General features: G+C 40.3%; 1 protein-coding gene across 1 annotated transcript in view; it reads left to right on the top strand.

The window, feature by feature from the left end:
* The window catches only part of LOC106808345 (pantothenate kinase 3-like), a 15683-nt gene extending 1171 nt beyond the window's left edge, over positions 1 to 14512 (top strand). Inside the window, exons 2-11 of the mRNA XM_014811032.1 lie at positions 1804 to 1956; positions 4327 to 4459; positions 6102 to 6321; positions 7024 to 7161; positions 7681 to 7793; positions 10628 to 10727; positions 11153 to 11229; positions 12964 to 13087; positions 13506 to 13631; positions 13889 to 14512. Of these exons, the coding sequence (XP_014666518.1) occupies positions 1878 to 1956; positions 4327 to 4459; positions 6102 to 6321; positions 7024 to 7161; positions 7681 to 7793; positions 10628 to 10727; positions 11153 to 11229; positions 12964 to 13087; positions 13506 to 13631; positions 13889 to 13945 (1167 nt within the window). The 5' untranslated portion in view covers positions 1804 to 1877 and the 3' untranslated portion in view covers positions 13946 to 14512. The remainder of the gene's footprint in view (positions 1 to 1803; positions 1957 to 4326; positions 4460 to 6101; positions 6322 to 7023; positions 7162 to 7680; positions 7794 to 10627; positions 10728 to 11152; positions 11230 to 12963; positions 13088 to 13505; positions 13632 to 13888) is intronic.
* The last annotated feature ends 3704 nt before the right edge of the window (positions 14513 to 18216 follow it).

Below are 18216 nucleotides of genomic sequence, written 5' to 3'. Positions count from 1 at the left end.
GGGTTAGGGTTAGGGTTAGGGTTAGGGTTAGGGTTAGGGTTAGGGTTAGGGTTATCGTATATATATAATATCGTACCAAAAGCAACGGTAGTTATTATTCGCCGATAGATGGCGCTGGCATCACTACCGTGACTTTAAGAGAAAAAAAATCGGCGACGGTACCGTTGCAGGAGCAACAGCCATAATGTAACTCGTCGAAACTGCTAAATATTTGAAATAGATGAAGACCAAGGTCCTGTTCCTAACTATATAACGTTAGTTAGATGATAGTGAGAGATTGTTACTATCGAGATATGTATAGGAATTATAATGACTCATTGAATGTTTCCATCGGGCTCATGATGTATCATAATCATGTAGCGCCCTGCATAAGATAAAAGTAATATTAATAAAGATAATCTGGAGCAGGACCTGGATATTTTCCAGCACATTGTCAGACTCATAGCACAAATACCATTAATCATTATTGTTTATTTAAGCTGGGCGCACACGTGGCGATTTTTATCGCTAGTAGTAGTACTGGCGATTTTGTTGTCGGCGACACAATCGCCGAGAGATCGTCACGTGTGTGCTGCATGGCGATGGCAATTTTGATGCCAGAAACTTATCGCTGGAATATCAAACATGTTTGATATTTGTTGCCGAGTCGCTGAACAATCGCCACGTGTGCGCTGCACTGGCGACGGATGCATGCAACAGTTTTAGGATTAACTAATCAAATGCATGATTTGAAGCACATGATCAGATATGGCATGCAATGCCTTTGGTGTGAGAAAAGAAGCAGGAGGATGAGCTTGTTGAAATGTGAAATTGAAAAGTGTCAAATTTAAGTTGAATTGTTGACGCCGGGTCCCGCACACGTGGCGATTAAAATCGTAGTCACAACTAGAGGAATGCAAGTCTCCGCGTAATTAGTTACATACCCATAGAGAACAGTGTTGCCTTCCTGTGAACAGTGATATGTAGGGCTTTGACACAATCCTAGTTAGCACCCTGGTTTAGTTTAGCACATTTGCGAAAATGAGGGCAGGGGTCCCAAACTAAGATTGAGCACTTCACTATAGTGCCAGTACTTCCCCCTCCGAACGTTCGATAAAACTGCTGGGGTGAAGCTCTCTGCTCTTAGAGTCGAGTAATCCTCCCCAGAGTGGCATATAATAATGTGCATTATGTAATAAAAGTTTTTGTCTATGGAGTTGGGTACCTTTTCCCCCGATATGGTAATAATCTGTAAAAACTAAATGGAGTGTCAGGTAAACATCCATTAGAGCTCGATAATCCTTTGCAGGGAAGCAGATCACAAAATATATAGCGCCAGGCACTCGACCTAGAGTAAGATAGCATGCTACGTGGTGCAGATCTACGATTATAAATCCACATCTAAATGTGGTATTAGAGAAGAAAAGAACTGGATGGAAGAGGGGAATGGTAGGAGAGTGATGGATGGAGTTAGTGGCCAGTACTAATAGAAAAGGGAAGAATAAGATAAACGAAGACAAATACTAGGAGAGAAAGCTAGAATTAGAGGTAGTGACAGAGGTTCGACCAGCACACTTTAAATATGAGGCAATACTGGTGATCAGGCTTTGTCGTATATACTACTGCTGACTGAATGTATAATTTCACGAAATCGATTACTTAAGCTTATATAAATTGCATTATTATATTATGATTGTTATATTGTCATCATTATTGTTATTATTATTACTATTATTATATTAAGATTCCTGCAAGTGAGTCTTACGTGACAGGTGCACACTGCCACATTAATATATTCCAAACGATTTTTGTTGTTTTTTGCAGTTGTCCAAAAAGGAGTATGCTTGCGCGATCGCGTTTAGGGTAATATTCATGCTATCGCAGCACCTTCACGTGTGATGGCACAATGCGATGATTCCCAGAGCCACTGCAATGGTCTCGCAGTGGCTGGATGCAAGGGAGAATGTGTGCTACCTCGTAAGTGTTTGCTAGACGACAGTACGCGTGCCACCGAGGGCGTATCAGTCATTTTGAAGACGGAATGGCAAAACACGAAAGCTGTGTAGTAGTTACAGTCGTTTAATAATTTTAGAAAACATTTTGCAATAGTTTTAGTGAAATTTGGTTATTAAACCTTGCATGTTGCCTCATCTGAGTCGAAGGTAATTTGTGGCATAGCGGTTTAGCACTCGATTCATTTTCCTCGTCTTCTGTTAACATTTTATGGAAATCCACCTGATTTTACTTGCTATATCAATGTTCGGCATGCAGGTGGGAATCATAATGACATCAGCAGGTCAAAGGGATAATAATGCAACTGGGTCCACCTTACAACTTATGTTAAATATGGTTATTGTGACGTACACCTGCCTGTCAATGTCATTCAGAAATTTGTCAAGGGTAGGCCTATTAGCTTAGCTTGGAAACAGAACAAAGAACATTGGGAACATAACACATGATAAAATTGGTTGCTCTTATTCACATAAGTTAGTAATGCTAATCATTAGTAAGGTTAGGTATATTAAACTAGTCAAACTAAATAAGTCTAAAAGTTCAATTGAAATGATAAAATTACATGAATTGACTGAAATTACCATGCATGGTTTTAAAATTTTACCGTTGTGCTCTCTAAATAAATGATACCCTCTTGACAAGCTAGGATGTGATCGAAGTCAACGATGTGATAATGACTGGCTGAATGTTAAACTTTTAGCAACCTTTGAATGCACCGTGCCCTTCAGTTTTGATCTTATTGCACTTGCTTGAAACTATAAGAGACGATGTGACCTCAAACAAACCACACTTACCTGCTATAGCAAGCAGTTACTGAGTGCATGAGTGGATAGCTGTTCAGCTACAGACATATATAAGCAAGCATGGCAGTTTGTCTGCTGATAAGGTCAGATTGCACGGGAAAGACGCGTGAGCGGATGTTAGCCTGATTAACTGTGTGTATGCGTGCACGTGTGCACATAACTTCTCTTCATCATATCATTATCATAGTGTACGGTTCGTGTCTTCCTTATAGTATTTGATCCAATAGAAAAATTACATGCTACCATTCACTCGTGCTGGCATTGCCATGCGATATAATGTATGATTCCTGTCTTAGGTAATCATTAAGCAAATACAGAGAAGCATCTAGGGATAGTTGGACCCTTATCACTTTCTTATCCGTTGGTCATATAGAGTATTACTTGTAGCCAATGCAGAAGTAAACGGAAGGTGTCGTTCAGTCATTTTGGGAACATAAAAGCCGTTTCCTGGTTGTGAACATTACAGTAACCATTTGCGAACATATGTGGAAAGGTACGAGTTTTAACCGTTTGGTTAACAGCATAAATTGGTTTATATATAGCAGAGGATGACATACATAATTCCAGTATGGATATTTTAATCTCATTGGAAAATCACTGCACAGTTTATGTGATGGTAAGCACAAGCAAACGAACAGCCATACTTGTGCATGGTTATAGCATTTAAAACTAAGCGAGTGAGCAGTAGCATTATAAGTGTATATATGTATGTCATTATCACACCACAGTTTATCTTGATTGTTAAGTAAACCAGCTATTATTTGATTGTTAATTTAATTAAATAGAATTCATGAACGTTAGCCTTTCCATTACTATAACTTTCCTTTATGTAGTGATGAAATATAGCATAGAATATATATATATATATATATAACAGTAGTATGCTTAGGGTGCAGTATATGTATATGAGGTCTAAGTAAGGTGACCTGTGGCTGTGCGAATTTTTATCAGGCTTTCAGTAAAACTCAACCATGCTAAAAACAGTGATTCCAGTGGCCCATTTTCAGAAATGATAATAGCTGATAATTCAGAAATGATTAGTATTAACAGTAAATTTTTTCTCGTAGACTGTACCTCTATACATTGTGTATGAGAAACTCTACCATGTTTTTGTCAATGGTCTATGAGTAAAAATGTTAAGTCTATGGACCCCAACCAATCCATGGTCTCTGACAATGGACCCCAGATATCATCGCCATGCATGGTTCTTTCCTGTGTACGATATTTTTCAAATGTTACTTGATCTGCCAGTCTCATAAAACCAGTTCACTCGCAGACAGGCTAGTACTAGGTTAACTACCTACTGTACATAAGTGTATGCATACACACACACATAAGTAAACGTAAGTGTACCTACAGAATGCACAAGTGGATACATTTGTTGATAAGGTAGTCTTCTAAATTGCGCCTTTATAAAATAATTCTCGGTCGCTGCGCACAGAATGCACGAGCGGATAAATTTGTTGGTGGGGTTGTGGCTTTTTAAGTTGCTCTCATTCCCATGCGTTTGCTTGCTGTTGTCGGACACCAGACATGCCATGGTTTGGCATGGACGTGGGAGGCACGCTGGCCAAGCTAGTGTACTTTGAGCCAACTGATGTCACCGAGGACGAGGAACAGCAGGAGGTGGAGACGTTGAGGACCATTCGACGATACCTGACCGGGTGAGTCGCTTACTAGCCGCCCAACGAAACATGCTTTGCACGTGCGGCGTGTTAATCAGAGAGAGAGAGAGAGAGTGAGAGAGAGAGAGAGAGTGAGAGAGAGAGAGCGAGAGAGAGAGAGAGAGAGAGAGAGAGAGAGAGGAGAGAGAGACCAAGACAGAGACAGAGAGCAGAGAGCAAGAGAGAGAAAGCCAGCCGGCAGAAAGAGTGAGAGAGAAAGAGAGAGAGCGCGCGAAATGAGTGAGAGAGAAAGAGGAGAGAACCGAGAGAGAGAGAGAGAGAAAGAGAGAGGAGAGAGAGAGAGAGAGAGAGAGAGAGAAGAGAAGAGAGAGCAGAGAAATGAGAGAGAAGGAGTGGACAAAGACAAACGAAAGAGAGAGACAAGCGAGGGTAGAGTGAGTGTGAGAGCGAGCGACGAAAGGAGAGAGGGAAGAGAGAGAGCCGTGAAGAAGAGGAGACCAGCCGGAGAGAGAAAAGAGAGAGGAGAAGAGAGAGAGAGATGAGGAGAGAGAGAGAGAGGTGAGAGACGAGGAAGAGCCGGCAGGAGAGAGAGAGGAGAGAGAGACAGAAGACATGAGACAGAGACAGAGACAGATGACAGGATGACAGAGAGCAAGAGAGATGAGCCGCGCGAAAGAGTGAGAGAGAAAGATGAGAGAGCGCGCGAAAGAGTGAGAGAGATAAGGAGAGAGAGAGACGGACAGAGAGAGAAAGAGAGAGAGAAGAGAGTACGAGAGAGAGAGAGAGAGAGGAGCAAAGAAGAGAAAGACAACTGACAGAGACAAAGGAAAAGAGGAGAGACAACCGAGGGGAGAGTGAGTGGTTTGATGCGAGCGAGAGAGAAGAGGGACGAGAGAGAGCGGTGAAGGGAAAGAGAGAGGCAAGGAGAGTACGAGACAAGAGAGAGAGAGAACGAGAGAGAGAAGAGAGAGAGAGACGACCGAGAGAAGAGAGGGAGAGGAGAGAGCCTCGAGAGAGAGGGAGGGAGAAAGAGAGAGAGACAGAGCGCGAGAGAGCAAGAGAGAGAGAGAGAGAGAGGAGACGGGAGAGAGAAGACAGAGAGGGAGGCAGACACACTGACAGGTAAATAGGTGGGTTAGTTGACAGGCAGAGGCGTGCAGACAGTGACACAAGCACACTCACAGACATTACAGTAATATATATATATACTGTACATACAGTGAAACCCCGATTTAACGCGAATTCGGATATAACGCGATGAGACATTGGATCTTTCTTTGCTCTTTCTGGAACTGAAAAGCTTTTTGGGCGCAACTAAATGATTGAGTTTACATGACTTATTGCTGTGGGAGGTCAGTTTATACGCTGATTTTCTTAAACCCCGATTTAGCGCGACCCCGCTTTTATCGCGATGACATTTTATGGATCGCGTTATAACGGGGCCACACTGTAGTCTGTATGTATAAATTAATTAGAAGAAAAAACATGCCGGACACCCATGTAGATCTAAAACATTTTAGACAAATAGAACAAGGTGTCCATTTTTTAGCTCATCTGACGTAGTCAGAGAGATATCTAGTAGAAATATGTATATATATATATATATATATATATATATATATATATATATATATATATATACATGTATGAGATAACGCGCGCATGTGTGTGTGTGTTGCAGTAACGTGGCGTACGGCTCGGCCGGCATCCGTGACGTGCACCTGCAGATGGAGGGCGTGCGTCTCGGCGGCCGCACGGGCACGCTGCACTTCATCCGCTTCCCGACAAGCTCCATGCGCGCATTCATCGAGCTGACGAAGGAGAAGAAGCTGGCGACGCTCGCCGACACGATCTGCGCGACAGGCGGTGGCGCCTACAAGTTCGAGCACGACTTCAAGACGGTACGCGGACGTGCTCGTAGCGGCGGCGGTGGTAGTGGTCTGTGTGGGGGGTCGAAATTTTTAATTATTTTTCATATATTTTTTGATATAGTATATAATATTTATGTATTTATATATAAATATATTATGTATATATTTATGTATTATGTTTTTATATTATATTATTTCATTTATTTTTTTTATAATTTATTTGTGATTTATTCTTCTCCGCATAGTTTTTGTTTGGGGATAAATTTGATCTTGTGTTGGGGGTAGGGAGGAAGGCTATTTGGGGGTAGGGAGGAAGGCTGGTGTTTTGGGACCACTGGTGTCGAGTTTTGGTTTTTGCTTAAGGGCAAGTGTTTCTGTCGGTTAAATCAGAAATTTTATGGCACAGATATATTTTTTGGGAAGGGGGAAGAGGCAAATGTTGCCTTCAGTTTAATCAGAAATTTGATGACTCTTCGGGGGTCGAATTTCAATATTTCAGTGGTCAAGGCAGGTGTTTCCCTTGGATTTACTCAGAAATCTAGGACCACAGAGGTGAAAAAACCGAATAGGATGTTGGGAGGGCAAGGGGCGAGACTTGTTATCAGTTTTTTCTGTCATAGAAATTTTCTGGAACCGCGCACACGTAGGGGAAAGCGTCGTATTTCGTTTTTTTCCGTCAGAGAAATTTTCCGGAACCGAGTAAAATCAAATTTCGATCTGGTTTGCGCACAGGAGGTGAATCTGACTCTGCAGAAGCTGGACGAGCTGAACAGCCTGATACAGGGCATTCACTTCATCGACTCTCTGTACCTATCCGAGTGCTATTACTGGTCTCACCCGGACATACGCGACTCAGAACAGTGCAAAAAGGTAAACGGAGTTTGCGTACATGACACGTTTCGCGTGCACGGCGTTGTTTGTGTATTCGTGTTAGCGTGCAGCACGTTATTAATCGTTTATTTCTTCACTTTGCGTCGATTTACGTTTCACGCGCGAGCATTGCAAAAAGGTACACGGAACTCATTAAATAAGTTCATTCGATTGGTAGATAATAGAGCTATCTGGGTTAATTTTTACTGGTGGACCAAGCTGTTGACCACTACACCATCTGGTGGTCAAATCTGACAACTTCAGTCAGCTTTGAGAAAGCCTCCTGATAGGGGGCGAAATGTCAGCAGTACGTTTAGATCAACACGGTTGGTTGAGTAAAATTTTACCAAGATAGCTCTAATTAAGGTAAACGGAGTTTGCGTACGTGACACGTTTCGCGTGCACGGCGTCCGCATATCCGCGTGCAGTGCGTTATTAATCGTTTATTTCGTCGCCTCGCGGGGGTTTGGCGGCAAGCCGTCGTCGCAGCTAATGGTAACGTTCGTTTGAATTCCTCAGCTTCCGTTTGATTTCTCTGATCCGTATCCTTACCTGGTCGTCAACATTGGGTCAGGTGTGAGCATACTGGCCGTGCGCTCAAAGGACGAATACCAGCGTGTGAGCGGAACGAGGTATTCCTCCTGTTGTATGCAACCTCTCACAGGGTTGTATGTAACTGTTTATACCAATGCCAACTGTTTAGGAGTCTATCAATAGACTCCTATTGATACTATTGATTATTGATAGACTCCTGAACTGTTGTATGCAGCTTTTTATAGGGATACCTACTGTTGCATGCAACCTCAGGGGTAGAAATGAACTTTTGAATAAGGGAGTCCAACGGACTCCCTGCCCTCAAAAAGAGGGAGTCAGCAGCAAAATGAGGGAGTCTGAAGTTCAAAATTTAACATTTGCTGAAAAAATACGGTAATTCCGCGAGGCCGTGCTCTGGAACGAACTAGTTAGTATAGCAGAATTTTCAGGGAGTCACACAGGCTCCTGCATATGTCAAATCAGGGAGTCCGACAGTAAATCAGGGAGTATTTGACTCCGAACTCACGTTAATTTCGCACCCTGCAACCTTTCACAAGAAACCTAAGTACTGTATTATGCGATGTATCACGGACATGGTTAATTTTGTATGAAACACGGCACAGGTATGCTCACTGTTGTATAAAACCTGTCATGACAGCTGCCAGGCATGTCTCTTGCATCTTCATCTCTACTTTAACAAATTGATGACAGTAAAATGCCATCTCCATTGGTGACTGTATTTCTTTCCCTGGTCTCTCAGGAAGAAAATTGTTATTATTTCAGATAAAAGTAGTTAAAGTGAAGAGTAAATCCGGAGTTTAAACTTGTGGGTCATGCGTCTGATTTGCTTAAAAGATATTTTTTCAAACAATCTAGCTAAAACTGATTGAAGACAATTCCTGCATAATTGATAGAATGATGGACACACTGTGAGATTTGTTTTTTTCTCTCGATTTTTTATGCAAATTGTGTCACCTATAGATATATTTTGATTTGTACTTCACGAATCCGAAAGTTTCACGACCTTCACGACCTTCCACAATCCCCCCTAGTATCTATATGCTTCTGTTAAACGCCAGTTGACTAACTAAAGTGCTAGTGGTATGAGGCTGTACTTTGTCTGTAAACGTTCGCGGTAAGCTTCACAGTAACCTTTATCAAAGCCGTGTAGGCCACCAGCCATAATGCGAAAGTTGTGTAGCGAATTGGTTCTCTCAATGCATGACTGCATCCGGTGAATTGATATATTCTTCCTTACGTGAGATAAACGAAGTTCCCCTTCTGATATTCTCGTTATGCCGGTCAGACTAGACCAGTTTATACTTGATTCTTCGTACGTGCGAACTAAAATGTTGGCTTTGCATTATTTTGTTCCCAATGCCATAATAAAAATATTGTTTGTTTGCCCTGACTCGACTGACCCGCCAAAAAGTGGCCAACGCAAAAAAAATTATTGATATTTCCCTTCTTTTTTTTTTTTACAAATTGTATCACTGTACATTATATAAATCTGTAGGCAATACATTATATCAGGAGTTAATAAAGACAAAGGAGTTTGACACGTATTTGGTACTGATTTCACAACATTTTGTCGTACGAGTTCGATGTGAATAAAAATACAAATGTATACAAACACGAGCTTCTTTTGTTCACTGGTCCTTATTCTATCTTCCGGTAGTATTACAAACCACGTAGCTTCCTTCGTTTTGACATAAATCGTACTTTTGCACAACATGGTTTTCACGTTATTTACCGTCGTGTGGCGAGGACAAGCGGTAAATTCGCATACACAGCAACTGGAAGGAGGCGCGGCAGGGCTTTTAGGCCGTAGTCTAGCCGAGTGCAGAAAATGCGCTTAGAAATTAAGTTACATTGCACCCATGCTGGGTTTAAAAATTAAAACTATAGTTAGAATACCTTGTTTTTATGGTTGAATCCCGCAGTTTTTTTAAATAAACGCTGTGCTGGTAAAATATCTGAACTACTTCACCCATGGAGGAATGATGTGTATGAATCTTAGCGAGTAAATTGATGCTCCAGCTGATTGTAGCTTTTCGCACGTGTTTTGCATAGCAACCGTTACTATGCAATTGCAGGCAAACGCATGTGCAACCTACCTTACTTATCATGACCATCTGTATGTGATAAAGGTGAGAGTTAACGTCATCTTCACTCGGCTTTGTTAGCCAAACAAAAACTTCTTCGGGAGATAACGTACTGTCGCGCCTTCTTCCAGTTGCTGTGTATGCGAATTTACCGCTTGGCCTCGCCACACGACGGTAAATAACGTGAAAACCATGTTGTGCAAAAGTACGATTTATGTCAAAACGAAGGAAGCTACGTGGTTTGTAATACTATCGGAAGATAGAATAAGAACCAGTGAACAAAAGAAGCTCGTGTTTGTATACATTTGTATTTTTATTCACATCGAACTCGTACGACAAAATGTAGTGAAATCAGTACCAAATACGTGTCAAACTCCTTTGTCATTATTAGCTCCTGATGTAGTGAAATCAGTACCAAATACGTGTCAAACTCCTTTGTCTTTATTAACTCCTGATTATATGTACCAAGCAAAACAAACATTCAACATAAAAGCTATCTCGACACAAGCTCACCCAAGCATGTAGACACGTACCATGCTGAATATTTAAAACGACCCCCCTCAAAAAAAAGCCTACCTACCTACCCAAACTTTTCATCCTGGGTCAGGTGATTGAGGGCAAACAAAAATTTTTTTTATTGTGGCCCAACCCCGTTTTTTTCTCAAGATCTTATTGTAACTATGATATACCTAATGCTGCCTACCAATGATGTATATACCTATTACCCTGGTGGATATAGGTTAGTTAAAGCAGATGCTTAATTTAGATTTGATGTCGTATATGTTTACTGTTTATATTCTGTACATTAAATTTTTCACAATTTTCAGTTTGGGAGGTGGAACATTCCTAGGACTTTGCTGTCTGCTAACTGGTTGCCAGACTTACGAAGAAGCCATTGAAATGGCAACGCACGGTGATAGCACAAAGGTGAGGAAAAATAGTGCTAAATAGATCGCAGAATCAATCAATAGTAGTGTCACTTAAATTATAACGTAAAATGTACAGGATGCATGTCTATTTTGTGGCCATGCTGAATGGCTGCGGAATGAGCGCAAAGTAATCATGATGAGTATATTCTCCATGTAAGCGTGTTTCTCTACATATATGAAGAAAAACTACCCTGAAGCTTATTCGATTATGCACGCACTCTCGGTTGCCGATTAATTTTTTATGCATAAAATCTGCGATAATAAAATGGTGCTGCATCTTAATTAAGGTCGCTACACACTACTATAGTCATTAGTCACAATTGTTGTCTAACAGGCTGTTTAGGGCCTTCTCCTCTATGGGTAATTCTTTACTGACACCTGAAACGTGAATGTTTGGATAAACGTTGATGCTGTTGCTGCTAGGTTGACAAACTGGTGAAGGACATCTATGGGGGTGACTATGAGCGGTTCAACCTTCCAGGACACATTGTGGCCAGCAGGTACCATTGCTTCTCATTATCGGAATAGCTGGCAGAGTTAATTCAGGAATTAAATTCCCTCCTTAACTTAAGGTATAGGGAGGAAATGCAGAATTGCGGCACAAATCTAAACGGCTCGACCTATGCTCTTAATATTCGGTGTATAGTGTGATGGGCAGGAAACCCATCACCAGTGCGAAATTGGAGGTCACAGGTCAAAGGGCAGTTGGGTAAAGGTCAGATATCAGACATTTTCTGAGGACATGGCCTAACGGACAGTGAAAAACTTTTTTTGTTTCAGCGCTGACCTACCATTTTTATCACTTTATTGAAAGCACCATGAAATGTGCTTTCCACTGACGTGCAAAGAGTAAGTGTCTGATAACCTTTTGACCCTCAAGAGGAGGGTTAAACATGGATTCCTGAACTGCCTCACACAGATGGACGCCTCGAACAATGATGTCACAGTGTTCTCATATTCATGGCACATACATAATCTAGAAAGCCAATATGTCTGGATAGCCCAACGGGTACAGCACAGGATTACGGCTCAAAGGTCCTTGGATCGAATCCCATCAGATTTTTTATTATTTACCTGTTTTCTGTATTTTTCTATCTTTATCCATTTAACTAATTTTGCCAATTAACGCAAATATTTACATGATTTATTTACAACAATTTAATAACAACAAATAATTTTTAAATTAAAAATTAAATTTTTATTTATTTTTAATAGGGTTAGGGTTAGGGTCACAATGCACCATAAAACAGGAGTTTCAGGCACGCGATTTGTATCAACCAATGGGATTTGGGAGGTATGCAGAATGCAGAAGGTTGCTGAAATGATGTGTACGCAACTGCGTATCTGCATATCTGCGCCTTAAACAAATGTGTCACTACGCACGACTGAAATTTTACGTTCATAACCGTAGCAACACACCTCAGATGAGCCCAGTCGCTCTGCGGCTCTTGTTTTTGAATCAATGAAACAACAGAGTAGGCCGCAAATTGTAAACGTTAGTAAGTGATTTCAGAGGTCTTGAATAGATTGGAAGTTGCATAAATTGATTGTTAAATGAGCTCTTTGATTGTAAACGTTTATATATGTTTTGAAAGCTGTATGATTAATTTGTAATTTAAGCTATACATTTGTCGTTTGTTACCTAATAATTCTGAAACCAACAGATAGATTCGCATTTCTGGTGATTACTGTTAAAAGTAATAAATTAATTTCAAACTTGGTGAACTGATTCGTTATTCTGGAAATTAATTTAAAACTTAGGTAATAATTTTAATTGTTAGGAGATGAAGCAAGATTTGAACATTTGTGACTTTATGTAACATGTTCTCAATTAAATTGCAAGTAAATTGGTTTGTTGTTTAGAAAATGAATGAATGTGAAGGAATTTGTATATCAGGCAATTTAATTTAAAATTGATTTAAAATTGTGTATTTGAAATGTTTGAAAATGATATTTGAAGGGGATGGCTTTCCATAACAAACAGTTATAGTTCGACTTCTTTTTTTAAGTATGAATCTGTATTTTCTGTGACAAAATCGCAAACAATCGCTATATATGATATCAGAAGTGGATCATGCAAATCCCTGCACTTAGTTCTTAGTTTATCATATTATCATACCTTTTACATATGGTAGTATGAAATTTGTAAAAAAAAACTTGATTTGCCATGGCATGTAACAGCAGACTTTGCGCAGCTGTGTGTGGTAAAGAGCACTCTAACTGGTTCCTCATAGTTTCGGCCACATGTTGTCACCCGAACATCGAGAAGATGTGACGAAATGTGATCTAGCCAGAGCAACCCTTGTGACGATTACCAACAACATTGGCTCCATAGCCCGAATGACAGCTCTTAACCAGGTAAGATGGCCGCCACTCAGGACACCACAGTCCAACCTGTATGTAAGGGGTCTCTAGAGTGAAAGCATAGAAGTATCCATCCTGTATGTAGAACATGTGTATGTATGAGGCGGCATGTCCGTTCTATAGAGATGATTTCACTGTATAACCGCGAATAGAGAGAAACACCAGAAATGTTAATTAATTATAATTTATAGACAGATGTACCTTAATAGTGTTTATCTCTGATTAGCGATGTATACTGAGTCAGTCGGAAATATATGTTATGCCATGTTGGCAATGTATGTATACGTGTGCAGCTCCCAGTTTTACGTAAATTATTGCCGATTGCTGTGATAGCATTGATTCAAAATGATTTGTGGAATATGACATAGTTTCTCCGAAGTGCAAGAGATTTTTTATATGAATATGTCCACAGGGAATTGACAAGGTGGTGTTTGTAGGAAACTTCCTTCGAGTCAATCCAATAGCCATGAAACTGTTGGCGTATGCCATGGAATACTGGTCCAAAGGCCAACTGAAGGCTCTCTTCTTGGAACATGAGGTATGCTTCTATTTTCTCAAGCTTTTTAGCTTGCATTTTAACTTGCTAAGTACATCTTTGTGCAAGAGACACTCGCATGGGTGATTTTTGGGATAGCGTTATATGATACTTTTTTTTGGATGCCGCACAAGGTCGTTTAAGGCAGAATGTGATCTGTTCGATTCAGTAGGACCGTTTGGGAACTATTAACGATATAAGCACGTACGTAAAAATACGATTCACATGTAATTAATCCATGTTTATGTCTGTATTTTCAGGGATATATGGGCGCCGTAGGATGCTTGTTGGAGCTTGTTAAACAAAAGCTGTCCTAACGTCTGTAACGATTAATCGCACGTTAACATGCACAGTGTCATTGGTTAGCAAGTCAGTAATGTAAGTGATATAAAACACAATGGCATTTATGTGTCCATGCCATATCAATGTCTCTGTGTTAAGGTTGTGGAGAATTTCCACTATGGATATTGTAATATATTTGATACAAGCAGTTGCACTGAAGTTCATGTCGCGAATATAGCATATAGAAACTCGAAAAGACTCGGTAGTTCCCGATAAGAAATAATCTTATACGTAGGCCAGTCATGCGTCTGCATCTGTTTTTCTAAGATTACGTGCAACGTTTTGTGTGCCTGAGGCACAATAACGCCTAGAAGCACAGAGCTAGAAGTAAAAGCATGTGAATGCATTATTTTCGCCACTATTTTGTAATCCCAACGGAATTTATTGTGTTGTTGCATATTTCATGGCTAAGTCATGAAGTCAAAATTAACAGATTGAGTTACTTAACATTGTTCTGTAAAAATGTCAAAATATTTGTATATATTTATATATGTACGGTGTTTAAGAGAATGTGCTGCATGACCACTGGAATATAAGAGTACTGGTTGCGCGATATCATACGTGAATTTGCAAAGGTATTACGTTCTGGCGTTAAGAGTTAAAATTTGTTATAGTTCCGAGTTTCTTGCGTTAATGTTACATTTCAGAGTTCTGATATTCCTGTGGTAAAGTTATGTTACAGAAGGCTGGTATGTTATAGTTGTAACTAGCCAAGCAGTGTAAAAAGACTGACGTGATATTGTCACATATAGTACTAAGTAGGAAATAAAGTACCACATTTTTTTAATGTGTTCGCATGGGGGTGCCCAAGAAGTGGTATCGGCAGGGTATATGGAAGATGGTGATTCTATTGTTAGATAGATGGATAGTATTTATTTCTAACACAACGTTCTCATAGTATAATAATTAATAATAATACTGCAGTAAATGAGAGAAACTATAAAGAATAACATTCCCTCCATGGTGGAACTTTAGTTTCGATATTATATTATGCACGATATTTGGTCTGTCCGTTTTATACAGGATTCAGATTACAGGATCTTTGTTGACTTGTATGATGTACGTGTTTATATCTCCACGTTTACATCCCATGTATTAAGTTCTTAAGGCTTAAACTATTTCATTAATTGTTATGTTGATTTTTAGCTCATCTGACATAGTCAGATGCAGCTTGTAGAATCGCATGAGCGTGCGTCCGTGTGTCCGCCAACAGTTGGGCACAAATCTAAACGGCTCGACGTACGGATTGAAAAGTCGGGACGTAGGGGGGTAATCCGAAAACGAGTTGGGATGTCGAAGCTGGGGGGTCAAAGGTCAAGAGGTGTAAAAGAAGGGGGAACATTCCCTCCTTAACTTAAGGTATAGGGAGGAAATGCAGAATTGTGGCACAAATCTAAACGGCTCGACTTGGGCTCGTGATAGTCGGTGTATAGCATCATGGTAGGAAAAGCCATCACTGTGCCGAAATTGGAGGTCACAGGTCAAAGGGCAGTGGGGGAAAGGTCAGATATCAGACATTTTCTGAGGACATGGGCTAACGGACAGAGTGAAAAACTTTTTTGTTTCAGTGCTGACCTACCATTTTTATCACGTTATTGAAAGGACCATGAAATGTGCTTTCCACTGATGTGCGAAGAGTAAGTGTCTGATAACCTTTCGACACTCAAGAGGAGGGTTAAACATGGATTACTGAACTGCCTCAATGATGTCACAGTCATGGCACATCCATAATCTGGAAACCCAATATGCCTCGATAGCCTAACGGCTACAGCACAGGATTAGGGCTCAAAGGTCCTTGGATCCAATCCCATCAGATTTTGTATTATTTACCTGTTTTCTGTATTCTTCTATCTTTATCCATTTAACTATTTCTTTCCAATTATAGATAAATATTTACATAATTTATTTACAACAATTTCATAACAACAAAATTTGTTTTTTAATAGGGTTAGGGTTAGGGTCACAATGCACCATAAAACAGGACTTTCAGGCACGTGATTTGTATCAACCAATGGGATTTGGGAGGTATGCTCAATGCAGAAGGTTGCTGAAATGATGTGTACGCAACTGCGTATCTGCATATCTGCGCCTAACAAAGGTCTCACTACGCACGACTTAAATGTTACGTTTATCATTCTAGCAACAGACCTCAGATGAGCCCAGACGCTCTGCGGCTCTAGTTGTTCGATATTAGCTTTAGATGTCTAGTTAGTTGTGTCTATCATTAGTAAGACAAATTTCCATTTATGTATGTTATGTATGTTTATGTATACCATCGTCTGTAAATTTACGTGGAATCCATCTTCCATCCATGTCTGATGTACCACTATATGTAAATCCGTAAACTCTTATATGTTCCATTATATATAATGCCAAAAAACTGGCATAATATGTGTACATAAGCAAGTGCATAAAATGAGGAATAAAGTAATATTCAATAAATAATTAAAATTAAGTCCATAGTTTATAGTATTTTCTGTGCTAAACTATTGTCATGATAGAATAATAAATCAGAATATAATATACAACGAAGAGTCAGACTTAGAGAGTATAACTAGAATCACAGGATTGCGTGTGAAAGTATTCATCTACTAGCTACTGTTCTTTGCTGTTGCTCTTACTGCTGCTATTCCAGCGGCTGCTGCTCCCCTCCTTCTCCCCCTCCTCTTCCTCCTACTACTACTGGTGTCACTGGTATTCCTGCTGCTGCTGCTGCTTCTACAGCTACTTCTACTATTGTTGCTGCTACGTCTCTTGCTGCTATTTTAACTGCTGTGTCGCCTGTGGCTACTGCTATTCTAACTGCTGCAACGGCAATAGGCCAATAAACAGTGCCCTATAAAAAAATTTCAATCTGAAGCTATTCTATGCCTAGAGTAGCATCAGATTATAAAAATTCTCAAAGGTAATCTGTGCATTTATTTAGCTTTGAGACATGTGATTGTTTTCGTATGTTTATTTTTTTTGATAGTGAAAGTGCCTCACAAATGTATATGGTTTTTTGCCATCCAATGCACCAGTGTGATTGTATAGAACAACACAATAAATAGTGTATTATAATCACAGTCAACAGAGATTTGATTTACAGATGATATATTACATTATAAGTTCCTATTCACACGTAAATGCACAGACACGCACAGTGCATGGCCAATCTTGATACCAAAGGAATATCCATCAGGGAATAGACGATGTGGATACAACTTCTGCATACTAAATGCCTATTCCATGCACAAGTACAAATTCTACTTGAGTGTGTTGACATTACTTACTGACACTTTTGTTCACAGTAACAACATGCTGCCAATGCCTGACATAGAAATCTTTGGTACTGTTATTCATTGCATTCCGTAGTTTTGCTTCGTACATAGATTTTACTAAGTGCTATGCCGTTTTAGCGAAATTTGGCGGCATTTTCTCATCGTCGCGTCTTGCAATTTACTAACTTACATCATGAGATATTCATCTTTTTTGCATTGCACTACTACCGTGCTCCAAAAATACGCACAAAAAATCACGCCTGGTAGTGCCGAAATATTGGTAATTCCAAGAGGACCCTAAATGAAATGTAAAACAAATGACTGCTGTGGCAATTGAAAAGTCATCGCCAAGTGGCTGTGACGCCACATCACGTTGGGTTAAACGTGCCAAACATCGGCAATGCGGCCTAGAGCGACTTCGAGGCGACTTTAACAGCCGAATTGCTACAATGACTATTTGCAACAATTCGCTACAACAAAAGAATAACCGGGTCGATGACTAGCAGTTGCAGTAAATAGCAGATCGTGGGTTTTTTTTTGTCGAGGAAAGTGACGAATAACAGTATCCAAGAATACCCTCTGCCTGGCTTTACTCGACTTCAATTCCACAATATCCATCACCATCCTTCACCGACATAACTCACTTAAATGCTACACGCGCATTCTCGATGCTGCCGAAAAATGGATTGCTACAAAATGGAGGCGGGAAGCAGCATCAAACAACGGGCCAAGGTTACGCAGTGTCACTTTCCCCCGGGCGTAGAGGGAGGGTGCTGCTACGTGACAGCACTAATGTTAGGATTAGGGTTACGGTCAGGGTTAGGGAAATAAGGCCCTGTCTAACATGGAAGTATGACTGTGGAATGACGGAAGTGTACGAAGTGACTATAGTGCTGCCACGCAGCGGCACCCTCCCTCTATGCCCGGGGGAAAGTGACACCCAAGGTTATGCCCACATCAGAGTCCTTTCTGCGTGGTGTCTCAAT

Source organism: Priapulus caudatus, unplaced genomic scaffold (assembly GCF_000485595.1).
Source record: "Priapulus caudatus unplaced genomic scaffold, Priapulus_caudatus-5.0.1 Scaffold269, whole genome shotgun sequence".
Taxonomy (NCBI): Eukaryota; Metazoa; Priapulida; class Priapulimorpha; order Priapulimorphida; family Priapulidae; genus Priapulus; species Priapulus caudatus.
Note: the sequence above shows the minus strand (reverse complement) of the source record. Positions and strands in the feature narration are given on the sequence as shown.